The sequence below is a fragment of the Rhinopithecus bieti genome, unplaced genomic scaffold (assembly GCF_001698545.2).
Source record: "Rhinopithecus bieti isolate Rb0 unplaced genomic scaffold, ASM169854v2 scaffold_26813, whole genome shotgun sequence".
In the NCBI taxonomy this organism is placed as follows: domain Eukaryota; kingdom Metazoa; phylum Chordata; class Mammalia; order Primates; family Cercopithecidae; genus Rhinopithecus; species Rhinopithecus bieti.
In genome coordinates, this window is record NW_016812144.1 from 1,302,940 (window position 1) to 1,315,769 (window position 12,830).

At 54.6% G+C, this 12,830-nt stretch overlaps 1 protein-coding gene across 1 annotated transcript in view; it reads left to right on the forward strand.

Moving 5' to 3' along the window:
• The window catches only part of MYO15A (myosin XVA), a 63,449-nt gene that overhangs the window by 18,190 nt on the left and 32,429 nt on the right, over nucleotides 1-12,830 (forward strand). The window contains exons 12-29 of the mRNA XM_017895567.1: nucleotides 1,624-1,737; nucleotides 2,329-2,387; nucleotides 2,474-2,597; nucleotides 3,546-3,641; nucleotides 4,058-4,189; nucleotides 4,760-4,885; nucleotides 5,482-5,559; nucleotides 6,446-6,594; nucleotides 6,716-6,761; nucleotides 6,948-7,072; nucleotides 7,580-7,697; nucleotides 8,000-8,175; nucleotides 8,679-8,763; nucleotides 9,477-9,530; nucleotides 9,624-9,705; nucleotides 9,779-9,909; nucleotides 10,396-10,491; nucleotides 11,772-12,007. Of these exons, the coding sequence (XP_017751056.1) occupies nucleotides 1,624-1,737; nucleotides 2,329-2,387; nucleotides 2,474-2,597; nucleotides 3,546-3,641; nucleotides 4,058-4,189; nucleotides 4,760-4,885; nucleotides 5,482-5,559; nucleotides 6,446-6,594; nucleotides 6,716-6,761; nucleotides 6,948-7,072; nucleotides 7,580-7,697; nucleotides 8,000-8,175; nucleotides 8,679-8,763; nucleotides 9,477-9,530; nucleotides 9,624-9,705; nucleotides 9,779-9,909; nucleotides 10,396-10,491; nucleotides 11,772-12,007 (2,027 nt within the window). The remainder of the gene's footprint in view (nucleotides 1-1,623; nucleotides 1,738-2,328; nucleotides 2,388-2,473; nucleotides 2,598-3,545; nucleotides 3,642-4,057; nucleotides 4,190-4,759; nucleotides 4,886-5,481; nucleotides 5,560-6,445; nucleotides 6,595-6,715; nucleotides 6,762-6,947; nucleotides 7,073-7,579; nucleotides 7,698-7,999; nucleotides 8,176-8,678; nucleotides 8,764-9,476; nucleotides 9,531-9,623; nucleotides 9,706-9,778; nucleotides 9,910-10,395; nucleotides 10,492-11,771; nucleotides 12,008-12,830) is intronic.

Consider the following 12,830-nt stretch of genomic DNA (forward strand, 5'->3'; position numbering starts at 1 on the left):
TTATAACAGCCTTCTTCCATAACTTTTTCTAAGACCTTTTATGGATTTTGTGAGTTTTAAAAAACATTTAAATCTTTGATCCATCCAAATTTACCCTAGTAAGGTGTGACGTAGGAATCCAACTTTTTTTTCCAGATGTTTACTCAATTGTCCTAATCTCTTGATTTGAAAAATACATCTTCATTAGCTGAGTATGGTGGCTCGTGCCTGTAATCCCAACATTTTGGGAGGCCAAGGCAGGTGGATTGCTTGAGCCCAGGAGCTCGAGACCAGCCTAGGCAACATAGCAAGGCCCCATCTCTACAAAAAAAAAATTATATATAAAAAAGAAAGAAAAATACATCTTTATCATGTGCTAAGTTTATACATACATTTATGTCTAATTCCAGACTTTCTATTGTGCTTTTTTAATCTATTTATGTACTGTGTCTATGACTACACTGTTTTTTTTTCTTTTAATCGGCTTTTTTTTTTCTTTTTATTTTTTGAGACAGGGTCTCACTCTATGGCCCAGGCTGGAGTACAGTGGCACTGTCATAGCTCACTGCAGCCTCAACCTCCTAGGCCCAAGCGATCCTCCTGCTTCAGCCTCCTGAGTAGCTGGGACTACAGGTTTAGGCCACCATGTCCAGCACATTTTTTAGACAGGGTCTCACTATGTTGCCAGGCTGGTCTTGAACCTCCTGCTTCATTCGATCCTCCCACCTCAGCCTCCCAAAGTGCTAGGATTACAGACATGAGCCACCGTGCCCAGCCTGTTTCTGTTTTTTACTTTTTAATTTTTTTGAGACGGAGTTTTACTCTTGTTGCCCAGGCTGGAGTGCAATGGCACGGCCTGAGCTCACTGCAATCTCCGCCTCCTGGGTTCAAACAATTCTCCTGCCTCAGTCTCCCGAGTAGCTGGGATCACAGGCACCCACTACCGTGTGTGCTTATTTTTTTTTTTTTTTTTTTTTTTTTGAGACAGAGTTTCGCTCTTGTTGCCCAGGCTAGAGTGCAATGGCACGATTTCGGCTCACTGCAACCTCCACCTCCCAGGTCAAGCGATTCTCCTGTCTCAGCCTCCCAAGTAGCTGGGATTACAGGCATGTGTCACTATGCCCGGCTAGTTTTGTATTTTTTGTTTGTTTGTTTGTTTTGAGACGGAGTCTTGCTCTGTCGCCCAGGCTGGAGTGCAGTGGCCGGATCTCAGCTCACTGCAAGCTCCGCCTCCTGGGTTTACGCCATTCTCCTGTCTCAGCCTCCTGAGTAGCTGGAACTACAGGTGCCCGCCACCTCGCCCGGATAGTTTTTTTGTATTTTTTAGTAGAGACGGGGCTTCACTGTGTTAGCCAGGATGGTCTCGATCTCCTGACCTCGTGATCCGCCTGTCTCGGCCTCCCAAAGTGCTGGGATTACAGGCTTGAGCCACTGCGCCCGGCCCTTGTATTTTTATTAAAGATGGGGTTTCTCCATGTTGGTCAGGCTGGTCTCGAACTCCTGGCCTCAGCTGATCCGCCCGCCTCGGCCTCCCAAAGTGCTGGCATTACTGGCATCAGCCATAGTGCCCGGCCCTGTTTTTCATATGAACTTTAAATTCGGCTTATCTAGTTCAAAGCACATTCCTGTTGGTATTTTGCATAGATGGATGCACAGGAGGTGGCCTCAGTGGTGAGTGCCCGGGAGATCCAGGCCGTGGCAGAGCTGCTGCAGATCTCCCCTGAGGGTCTGCAGAAGGCCATCACCTTCAAAGTGACCGTGAGTCTGTGGGCATCTGGCCTTCAAACAAAGCTTTCTACCAGGGCCTGGACAGAGCTGCCTTGTGCTGATCCTTTGTGGGCAGCCTTTCCCTCTCTCCTGCTCTCTCTGTCCCTGGGTCAGGCATGGAGGGGAGTAATTTCAGACCCCAAAGACATTTCAGATTCCAATCTCAGACTGTTGCATAGGCTGTTTCCTCTACCTGGAATGCTCTTCCTCTTTTCACACCTACTCATCCTTTAAGAGCCTATCCAGGTATCCCCTCCTCTAAGAAGCCATCCCTAATCTTTGGCCGGGTCAGTGCCTCATCTGGTCTTTCACAGTCCTAGGCCCATTCCCCCTTCCCAGGGTTGATCTCATTGTATCTGCTGATGCCTCTGTCTCCCCCATTAGACCTGCAGTCCCCACCACTACCAGCATTACCAGGCAGAACTGGGGTGGGGGTGAGGGTGGTCCTGCCTAGTCTCTGTGTGCACAGTCACTATATCCCTCCAGCCTCCCTTCCCCATGGTCCCACTCCCCTAGTCCCCTGGGGGCTTTCTGGAGGCAGTGGCCAGCCTGCTGTCACTCAAGGGCTGTGCCCTTCCTTAGGAGACAATGCGAGAGAAGATCTTCACGCCCCTAACTGTGGAGAGCGCTGTGGATGCCAGGTGAGGCCATGCCCTGCCCTGCCTGAGCCCCGAGGCCCAGCACCCCACACAGTGTCCTGCTCACACTAGCACCACCTCTGCTTCAGGGATGCCATCGCCAAGGTCTTGTATGCACTGCTGTTCAGCTGGCTCATCACCAGGGTCAACGCACTGGTATCCCCACGGCAGGACACGCTGTCCATCGCCATCCTGGACATCTATGGTTTCGAGGTGGGGCCGTGTAGGAGGCTGAGGGGCGGGGGACATAGGCAAGGTCTCACCTCCCTCAGGCGTCTCGGGCTGCCCTTCCCATCCCTTTCTGTGCCTGCAGCTGGTGCCATCCTCCCTTCATGAACCCCTCCCTGTCACCATCTCCCTTGTCTCCTTTCATTTTCTTTACTCACCACAAGTACTCCCAAGGCCTCTGGGCCAGGCTCTGTGCTGGGCAATACCAGCTGCCCAGAAAGGACCAGCCAGGGCCCTACCCTTGGGGAGCTTCCAGGTGAGGCTAGGTGGGAGTGGGGGCAGACTCTGACAAGCCCATATGCTCCAGTGGGCACCTTTAGTTCACCTGGGCAGGAATGGGGAAGGCTTCCTGGATAAGGACGAGACACTCCTAAGACCCAGCAAAGGCACTGTAGGTACAGGGAGCAGAATATGCAAAGGCTGGGAGGGGTGGTGGGGCGTGGGGTCTGGGACTGGACTTCGTGTGTGGGGGAGGGGTGACTACTGTGCCAGTGCACAGCAAAGGAAGTGGCGAGGGATGGGGCAAGAGCAAGATGCGGCCATCACATGCACTCACGTGGCACCTGTTATGTGCCAGGTGCTGTTCAAAGCACTTTGTTAATTCACTTCATCCTTACAGTAAACCTGTGAGGCAGGTACTGTCAGTATCCTCATTTTACAGATGGGAAAACTGAGGCATGAGGCTGTTATTCAAGGTTATGTAGCTAGAAAGTGGCCGAGCCAGAATTTGAACCCAGGCAGAAGGCCCCGGAGCCTTGGCCATCAGCCACTGCCCGTCAGGTTCTGTCCTGGGTGCAGCAGGAGCCGTGGAGGGTTCTGAGCTGAGGGTCTGTGGTTGAGCTCCAGCTTTTTGAAGTTGCCACCAGGGAAAGCAGGGCAAACAGGCTGGTGGCCAAGGAAGGACCAGTCCCAGCCTCCCCATCCACCTGGCAGGACCTGAGCTTCAACAGCTTTGAGCAGCTGTGTATTAACTATGCAAACGAGAATCTTCAGTACCTTTTCAACAAGATCGTCTTCCAGGAGGAGCAGGTGTGTGGGCCCCATTAATACTCCTGTCCCTGTCTTGACTGGCCAGTGGACCTCCTTGGAGACAGATGAGGATATACTGGTTGTTTAAGGGCAATTCTGACATCAGTAGACAGCGGAGGGAAAGGCATTCTAAGCTGGGGGCCAGCCCATGGGAAGGTCTCTGTTCTGGAGGGAAAGGTGCTGAGGTGCTGTGCTCAGAGAGGAGTCCCCTTGGGGGGTCCTTCTCCTCTACTGGGCTGTCCCAGGCAGAGGGAGCAGCAGGACCCTGAGTTGGTTCATGCTGCCTTATTAGGGGGTGAGTTCCCTGTTCTGGGAGGTATGAATCCTTTAGATTCAGCCTGGGAGGGAGGGTGGGTAGGGTGGGTGGACCCTGGACAGGGATGGGAGGTTGAGCTCCTGCTGCCCACTGCCTGCAGGAGGAGTATATCCGTGAGCAGATCGACTGGCAGGAGATCACCTTTGCTGACAACCAGCCCTGCATCAACCTCATCTCACTGAAACCTTATGGCATCCTGCGAATCCTCGACGACCAGTGTTGCTTTCCCCAGGTGAGCTGCAGGCGCTGTGTGAGCCTAGTCAGGTCACAGCTCTCTCAGCCTCGTGTCCTCATCCCACCCTGACTCCTTCATTCCTCTCTGCTCTGGCCTGAGGAAGAGCAGGGGCCAGGGGGGTTGGGACACCCGACCTACTATTCACATCCTGGGGTGATTGAGGCCAGGTGGGCAGCTATGTGTGTTCAGAAGAGAGGCTGCACCAGCCTGGAAAGTCACAGAAGGTTTCCTGGAGTAGGTAACCTTGGGATTGGGCCTCAAATCCTGATTGCAAAACACAAGGGTGGAATGACAGTGAAATCAATAGAGTGCAAAGGCAGTTGGCCTGGAGGGGAGGCAGTTAGGAGCTCACTCAGCCACACCTATCTTCGAGGGACCACTTAGGCCTCCAGTGCCTGGCTCAGGCACTTGCCTTCTGACCCAGGGAGATGGGCAGCCATGGGAAGCTGTGAGTTGTTCCTCTCTGGTGCTCAATTGGGAGCAGTTGGGGATAGTGAGGTTGCTACCAGGCCAAGAACAGGGTGTCCAGGCCCCCTGCCCACCCACTGATCCCTAAATTGCCCCCAGGCTACAGACCACACCTTCCTACAGAAGTGCCACTACCATCATGGCGCCAACCCGCTCTATTCCAAACCCAAGATGCCGCTGCCTGAGTTCACTATCAAGCACTATGCAGGCAAGGTCACCTACCAGGTGAGCCCCGAGACAGTCGGCCTGGCCGCTGGTGCTGTAGTGCTGCTAGCTGTTGGAGACACAGAAGCACAACACTGGCCCCAGACATTCACACCCAGGTCCAATTCTGACTCTGCTGTGCCCAAGCTCTGTGACCTTAAGCAAATTGCTTAACTAGTCTGAGCCTCAGTTCTCTCACTTGGAAAATGGGGATAATAATAGTGCCCAACTCATGGGGTGGGTGTGAGAAATACAGGGTGGGTTTGATAAAGAGTAGCTCATCAATAGTGACTTCACTGTGGTCACCCTCATCACTATTATCTGAGGCACATTCCTGCCCTCGAGGTGTCTCAGGCTAGGATTCCATGCCTCTGTCCCCATCCAGGCCTTACTTTTCTCATCTGTAGAATGGGTGCAGGACAATGTCCTTCACTGAGGGTGAGGCCAAGACCCAGGTTGGTCATGTGAAGCCATGGTGAATGCTCTCCTCCCCCAGGAATAGACAGAATGGTGGGAGCTGGAGAGGTAGGGACCATAGAAGTGAGGAGGATCCAATCCCTCCTAGGATAGACAGAGAGACAGGCCAGGATTACCTGGGCCATTGTTCCCCTTTTCAGGTACACAAGTTCCTGGACAAGAACCATGACCAAGTGCGCCAGGACGTGCTGGACCTGTTCGTACGGAGCCGGACACGGGTGAGCCTCACCTCCCACCGCTCTGGCCCTGCCCCCACGCATGGCCCCACCCCCACCCCCAGCCCGCCTTCAAGCCTTAGACCATGTTGCCACGTCCTGGCTCCGCTTAGCTTTGGCCAAAGACAAGGGTGGCCTAGATATCCTGTTCCTGGCCTGTTCCCGCCTAGCTTGGCTCCTCATCCTGATCCTGCCATCTGGCTCCTGACAGCCCCAGTGGCTAGACCCCGGCCCCACTCCCAGTTCTAACCCTGTACCCCACCAGCTGTGACCTTGCCCTGTACTTACCCCACTCCGGGCCCCAACCCATTCCCTGGCCCATTCTTTCCTGGTTTCTTGCCAGACCTGTTCCCCCAATCCCACCTCCTGGTGTTCTCAATTTCCCCCACCCCACCCATAAGGCCCCAGGGGAGAGCTTGGGGTACCAACTTTGGGTTCCTTGAAGGCTTAGGGAGGGCCCTGCATCCCAGCTACACTACGGCCAGCAGATGGCCCTATGACAGAACACAGGCCTGGTAACATCACCTCCCCTATCTGGCCCTTCCCTTCCTCCTGTCCACTGGGTACCCTCCTCATGAGGTCATAGCCAGAGTTCACAACCATGTGTCTAACAAGCCACCTTGGGGCCAGGCACACAGTCAGTGACTGTGTGTTCCTTAGACTGAAGGGGAAAAAGCCAGTTATGGGATGGATCCCTTGGAAGGTGCTGAGCCCTACCTGTTTTGAGAAGCATGTAAGGCAGGATGACAGAGGCCTTGCAGAGAGAACAGGGGTCCAGTTAGTCTTCAGATCCCCCTGGTCCAGAGATTTGACTCCTGCTCCCTGTTCCTCCTCATTTTGGTCTCCCGGCCCCTGCCTGTCTGTTTTCCCTGCCCTGACCCCTGCCCAGGTGGTGGCACACCTCTTCTCCAGCCATGCCCCACAGGCTGCCCCTCAGCGCCTGGGCAAGAGCAGCTCCGTCACTCGGCTCTACAAGGCACACACCGTGGCTGCCAAGTTCCAGCAGTCACTCCTGGATCTGGTGGAAAAGATGGAGAGGTGAGGTGCGGGGCAGGTGGGCGGAGCACCCAGCCTCATCCTTAACCCACCTCATGACCCTCAGAGGGTGAGCACCTTCTTTTTCGGAGGCCTCACGCTGTCCTCTTCCTGCCGCTACCAGGTGTAACCCCTTGTTCATGCGTTGCCTGAAGCCCAACCACAAGAAGGTGAGTGAGAGCTGAGGCCTCTGAGAGAGCCAAATCCTCCTGCCCATGCTGTGTGACCTTGGGCAAGTGGCTTGGCCTCTCTGGACCTGCATCTGCCCAGCCTAGCATTGGGACTATTCACCATGACGGTACCCTTTGCACATGGCTGAGCCAGTGTGCAGACTCCCTCTCTGGGCATCCCTACAGGAGCCAAGTCTCTTTGAGCCAGATGTGGTAATGGCACAGTTACGCTATTCAGGGGTGCTGGAGACTGTGAGGATCCGCAAGGAGGGATTTCCAGTGCGCCTGCCTTTCCAGGGGTTCATCGACAGGTATCTTGCTTAGGGTAGTTCCTGAGCTCTACAAATCCCTGCCCAAGTCCCCATGGCCCCAGGAATACACAACCCAGGCAGTACAGGGCTTGCCATGCACAGTTGCTCAGGTTGTATACTTCACAAGGCTGCCACATGCTAGCTGTTATGTGGTAGATGCATTTATTGTATTGCCTTTTTTGTAGTTATATGTTGTATAACATATAATATGTATAATCAACCTCCGTGTTGATTAGAATGGTTTTAGTAGTTACAATGACAAGTTTCCAGCAGGTGGCAGTCAAGTGTCTTGTTCTACTGAAATCATCTATTATAACGATTGTCTGACACCCAGAAGTAAAGAGTCTTGAGGATGGAGTGCCTTTTTTCAGATTACAATAAACTATTCGTGGAGCCACCACTGGGACCAGGCCTTTTGGACACGGGGCTGGGGGCGGTAACCCCATGGTCTAGCAGGCACCCCGGGTAGGTCTCATAGCCCCAGACTGAGTTTGGGCCCCCTGCCAGGTACTGCTGTCTAGTGGCCCTCAAGCATGACCTGCCAGCTAATGGGGACATGTGTGTGTCAGTGCTGAGTCGCCTGTGCAAAGTCATGCCAAACATGTACCGTGTTGGGGTCAGCAAGGTGAGTCCCGCCCCACAGTCAGCCCTTGGAGACCCCAAGTTCGGGGGCTTCACAACTACTGAGTCAGAAATGTCCAAGCTAGAGACTGCCGTCCCAGGAGCAACCCAGATGAGCTTGGGACATGGAATGCTAACTACCTGATTCACCAGCATCCTTCAACCTCTCCAAATCCACCCCATCCTCCAGCCCCGCTCCAGGAGGCTGCCCTGCCTATTCTGTCTCCACGGACGTCTAGAGAGGGAGGGGCCCTTAGTCCAGCCTCCTGGCTCCTATCTGCCTCAGTGCCTTCCTCCTGCCCTCAGCTGTTCCTTAAGGAACACCTATACCAGCTGCTGGAGAGTATGCGAGAGCATGTCCTGAATCTGGCAGCCCTCACTCTGCAGCGCTGCCTCCGTGGCTTCTTCATTAAGCGGCGATTCCGCTCTCTGCGCCACAAGATCATCCTGCTGCAAAGCCGGGCTCGTGGCTACCTTGCCAGGTGAGGTGCAGAAAAGGCAGGATTCCTAGGAGACCTATGGTCAGGCTCGGGAGAGGCCACGCCTGACCTTGGGTGGTGAGCTCCCTATCCCTGGAAGTATGAAAGCTGAGGGTAGAGGCCTCTGTAGGAGGATGATCAGATTCTCTGTGTCTCTGCTTTTGAATGTCCTTCCCAGCCAACCCCAGGTCCTTGTAACTGGTGGGTGGGAATCCATTCAGCCAAGAGGGACCTTACCCTGCATTTCAGGGACCCTGAGATTATAAACTGTTGGGAAATAAATTATTCAGGCAGGTTTAATCCAGACCTTGCTACTTAATTTGCTGTGTGACCTTGGCCAAGTCGCTGCCCCTCTCTGAGCTCCAGTTTCCCTTTGTGCCAAAGGACCCCAAGAGTGAGATGTGGGCACTGGCTCCCAGGCCAGGCTGGCAAGGGCCTCTCTGCCCCTAGGTCACCCTGTCACCCTGTGGCCCCAATCCCTGACCTTCCCCACTCCCCCAACCCAGGCAACGCTATCAGCAGATGAGGAGGAGTCTGGTGAAGTTCCGGTCCCTGGTACACGCATACATGAGCCGCCGACGCTATCTCAAGGTATAGGCTCTACCTTATCTGGGTCCAAGGGGACAGCAGAGAAGGGGAAAAGGCGCTTAGCACCCAAGAGGAGACCACTGGCCTCAGGCCGCCTTGGGTTCAAATTCTGCCTCTGCCACCCACTAGCTCTGTAACCTTGGCCATTGTCTATCCTTAATTTTCTCATCTACCCCTTGGGATGTTGCATTGAAGGATTTGGGCTGGTGCTGGGTTCACAGTGGGGTCTTCAGGAATTGAGGACCATTAGAATTTGGCGACCTGAACATCACTGGGTATGGTTTTGCTCTTACCTTCATGTCTTGACCCACTGTTGTGTAAACCAGCAACCAGAAAGATAAATGCAGTTCCCAAAGCAGTGAAGCAGTAGGTAGCCTTTACTGAAGGTTTTGTGGCGCTGCAGAGGAGGGCTTCCCATGATGCAGTGCTCAGCCAACTCCCAGAAATTCTCCTTGTGTGTCTCTTTCCACAGCATTTTCCTGCCTCCACCTTTTGCCTCTGTCTCTCTCTTGCTCTCTCTCCTTTCCCCTCCCTGTTTCTCTGGCCAACCTCAGCCTCCTGCCCCACGTGTGGAGGCGGGGAGTCACCTCCACACAACAGGCAAGCTGTCCCCCTTGCTTGAGTGTGGCCGCCTTGCGTAAGCTGGCCTGGCCTGCCTGGGTGCCCATCGTCACCTCTGCCTGCCACTCCCCACCTTGACATCTGCTCTCCTGAAGCTGAGGGCAGAGTGGAGGTGCCAGGTGGAGGGGGCGTGGCTGCGGGAGCAGGAGGTGGATGTGAGTCTGGGTGGCAGCACGGTCAAGGAGGGAGGCTGGCAGGTGGGGATGTGGCAGGCCTGTCTGCCCCATGCACTGTCCCTCCAGGAGCTGAGCAAGCGGGAGGTAGTGGCTGTGGGGCACCTGGAGGTACCGGCTGAGCTGGCTGGGCTCTTGCAAGCAGTGGCAGGTGGGTCAGCGCCAGGCGGGGGGAGGACACAGGCAGATCAGAGCAGGTACCGCATTCCCTCCTCTCTCCACAGGTCTCAGGCTGGCCCAGGTGCCTCAGGTGGCCCCTGTGCGGACTCCTAGGCTCCAGGCTGAGCCCCGTGTCACACTGCCCCTGGACATCAACAACTATCCTATGGCCAAGTTTGTCCGGTGCCACTTCAAGGTAAGGGCTAGCTGAGGTCCAAGGTGTCCTGGTTGATTGGCGCTGACCAATTCGAATGGACATTGTCCTTGCCCTGGGGCAAGCTCCTGGCTGTGCCCTGTGGTGTTGGGTATGAACGTTTTAGTTGCTGGATCATAGGGAATCTGGGAGATCCCTGAGGTCTGGATAGCAGAGGAGCTCAGGCAGGGCTGTTTACCACCAACCAGTCTGGAAATATTTCAGAAATTGAACAACTGGTGGAGCCATAGCATGTCAGCCCAGCTCTGATTTCCTCCCCTCCAGATGAGGGTTTATCCTGTCTCTACCACCGACTTGCTGAAGGCCACTGTGGTGGCCCCTCACCAGCCCTCAGTTTCCCCATCCATACACTGAGGACCGAAGCCCCTGCCTCATAGGCCTTGGAGTCCCATGTGGCATGGAGCAGTGGGTCCAGATGTGCCTGTCAGTCCCAGCTCTGTCTGCTCATGTGCCTGCCCTGTGCCCTAGGAACCTACCTTTGGGATGCTGACAGTGCCCCTGAGGACACCCCTCACGCAGCTGCCCGCCGAGCACCATGCAGAAGCCGTGAGCGTCTTCAAGCTGGTATGGGGTCTGCCCCAGCCCACCTTCTAATTCATAGCCCCTGGCCCTGAAGCTGGGCCATGAGGCTCCCAGTCTTCCCAGCCCTCCCCAAGCCCAATCCATGAGCCCCACACCTCTTCCCCAAAGGAGGGACTTTTATGTCAGAGGGGGAGATCTGGCTTCCTCTCTGAGGACTGGTGAATTTTCTTCTCCCAGCCATCTTCCTGGCGAAAAAAAAAAAAAAAAAAGGCTGCCTTGGAGCCTCTCAGGGACACCAAGAAGATACCCAGGCCTTCTCCTTAAGAACTTCTCAGTCTGAAGGGGGAGGCAGAGTCGACCCAGCCAGTGACCACCAGTATGGACAGAGGGAAGCACCAAGGCTAGGGAGTCTGATGGGGCCACTAATTCAGCCCTGGGCAGGGCCAGAGAGGGCTTCCTGGAGGAGAAGGCATTTGAGCTGGAGGGGAATTTGCCAGGCAGGGAGAGTGGAGAAAGTACACAGAGAAGAGGAAATCGGTATGGTCAGAACGGAGTCAGGAGGGCAAGGGTGAGACTGGCCAGTGAGGCCTTGATTACAGACCCAGAGCTTAGATTTCATCCCAAGGGACCTAGGGAGCCAAGGCAGGTGCTTCCGTGAGAGGGATGTGGTCATATCTGAATGTTAAAAAGAATACTCTGCGGCCCAGTTAGAGCAGGAGGTGGGGGCTGGCTGGAGGCCAGCGGTGCAGGGAGGGGGCTGGGGCTGCATGGAGAGTTCTAGAAGGTTAATGAACAGGAAAGATGACATACTTTGGATCTTTAATTTTCCCATAGCTTAAGTAAACTGCCTGGTCATTCAGCATAGAATACGGCAGTTGTATGCTGGGTGCGGTGGCGCACACTTGTAATCCCAGCACTTTGGGAGGCCAAGGCAGGCAGATCCCTTGAGTCCTGGAGTTTGAGACCAGCCTGGGCAACATGGTGAAACGCTGTCTCTACTAAAAATATAAAAATTAGCTGGGTGTGGCTGCATGCACCTGTAATCCCAGCTACTTGAGGGGCTGAGGTGGGAGGATCACTTGAGCCCAGGGAAGTTGAGGATGTAGTGAGCTGAGATCCCGCCACTGCACTCCAGTCTGGGTGACAGAGACCCCATCTCAAAAAAGTACTCCATATATATATATCAGTTATATTGTAATATGAGGGACATTTATACGGGCAGAGGCACAAATGGGAGGGACATGAGAGGGCTGCATGTTGTGGGGTGGGGACTGGAAGGAACAACTTTCTGAGACGCCCAGGAAATTCTGTTCGTGGCCCAGATCCTGCGCTTCATGGGTGACCCCCACCTGCATGGTGCCCGGGAGAACATCTTCGGGAACTACATTGTGCAGAAGGGACTGGCGGTGCCTGAGCTGCGGGACGAGATCCTGGCACAGCTGGCCAATCAGGTGTGGCACAATCACAATGCCCACAATGCTGAGCGGGGCTGGCTGCTGCTGGCCACCTGCCTCAGTGGCTTTGCACCTTCCCCGCGCTTCAACAAGTACCTTCTCAAGTGAGTGGGACTGGGTAGGGGCTGGGACATGAGGGACGGTGGCACCAGCAGTGGGGCCCAAGTCGGGGTCTTAAAGGTCAGGCCAGGAGTCATATCTCTATGCTGGGAAGCTCAGGCATGGAGGCTGGCCAGGGGCTGCTCTGCGTTTCTGCTGGGCTCAGAGCAAGAAAGGAGGGCAGGCCTTCACTGCAGGGGCTAGGAGTTGGGTCAGCCTGGATGAGGGACTTACAGAACTCAGAGTGGGACAAGACCAGCATGTGGGGAATTTGGAAAAGAGCACTGACCTCTCACAGCATGAGAGTTTAGTGGGGTGATCAGGAGCATGGATGCTGGACTCAGACAATCAGGGTTCAAATCCCAGCTCAGCCATATGAGCTGTGTGACCTTGGGTAAGTTACTTAACCTCTCTGGGCTTCAGTTTCCTTACATATCAAATGGGGGTTATTCTTTTATAGTCTATAAGTGTGATGATTGACTTTTCATGCTCAGGCATGAGATGTGTCACCCTCAAACTTTGCTAAAACATCAGCACAAGACCAGGCACAGTGGCTCATGCCTGTAATCCCAGCACTTTGGGAGGCCAAGATGGGAGGATCGCTTGAGCCCAGGAGTTCAAGGCCAGCCTGGACAATGTATCCAGACCTTGTCTCTGCAAAAAATTTAAAAATTGGCCGGGTGTGGTGGCTCAAGCCTGTAATCCCAGCACTTTGGGAGGCCGAGACGGGCAGATCACGAGGTCAGGAGATCGAGACCATCCTGGCTAACACAGTGAAACCCCGTCTCTACTAAAAAATACAAAAAACTAGCCGGGCGAGGTGGCGGG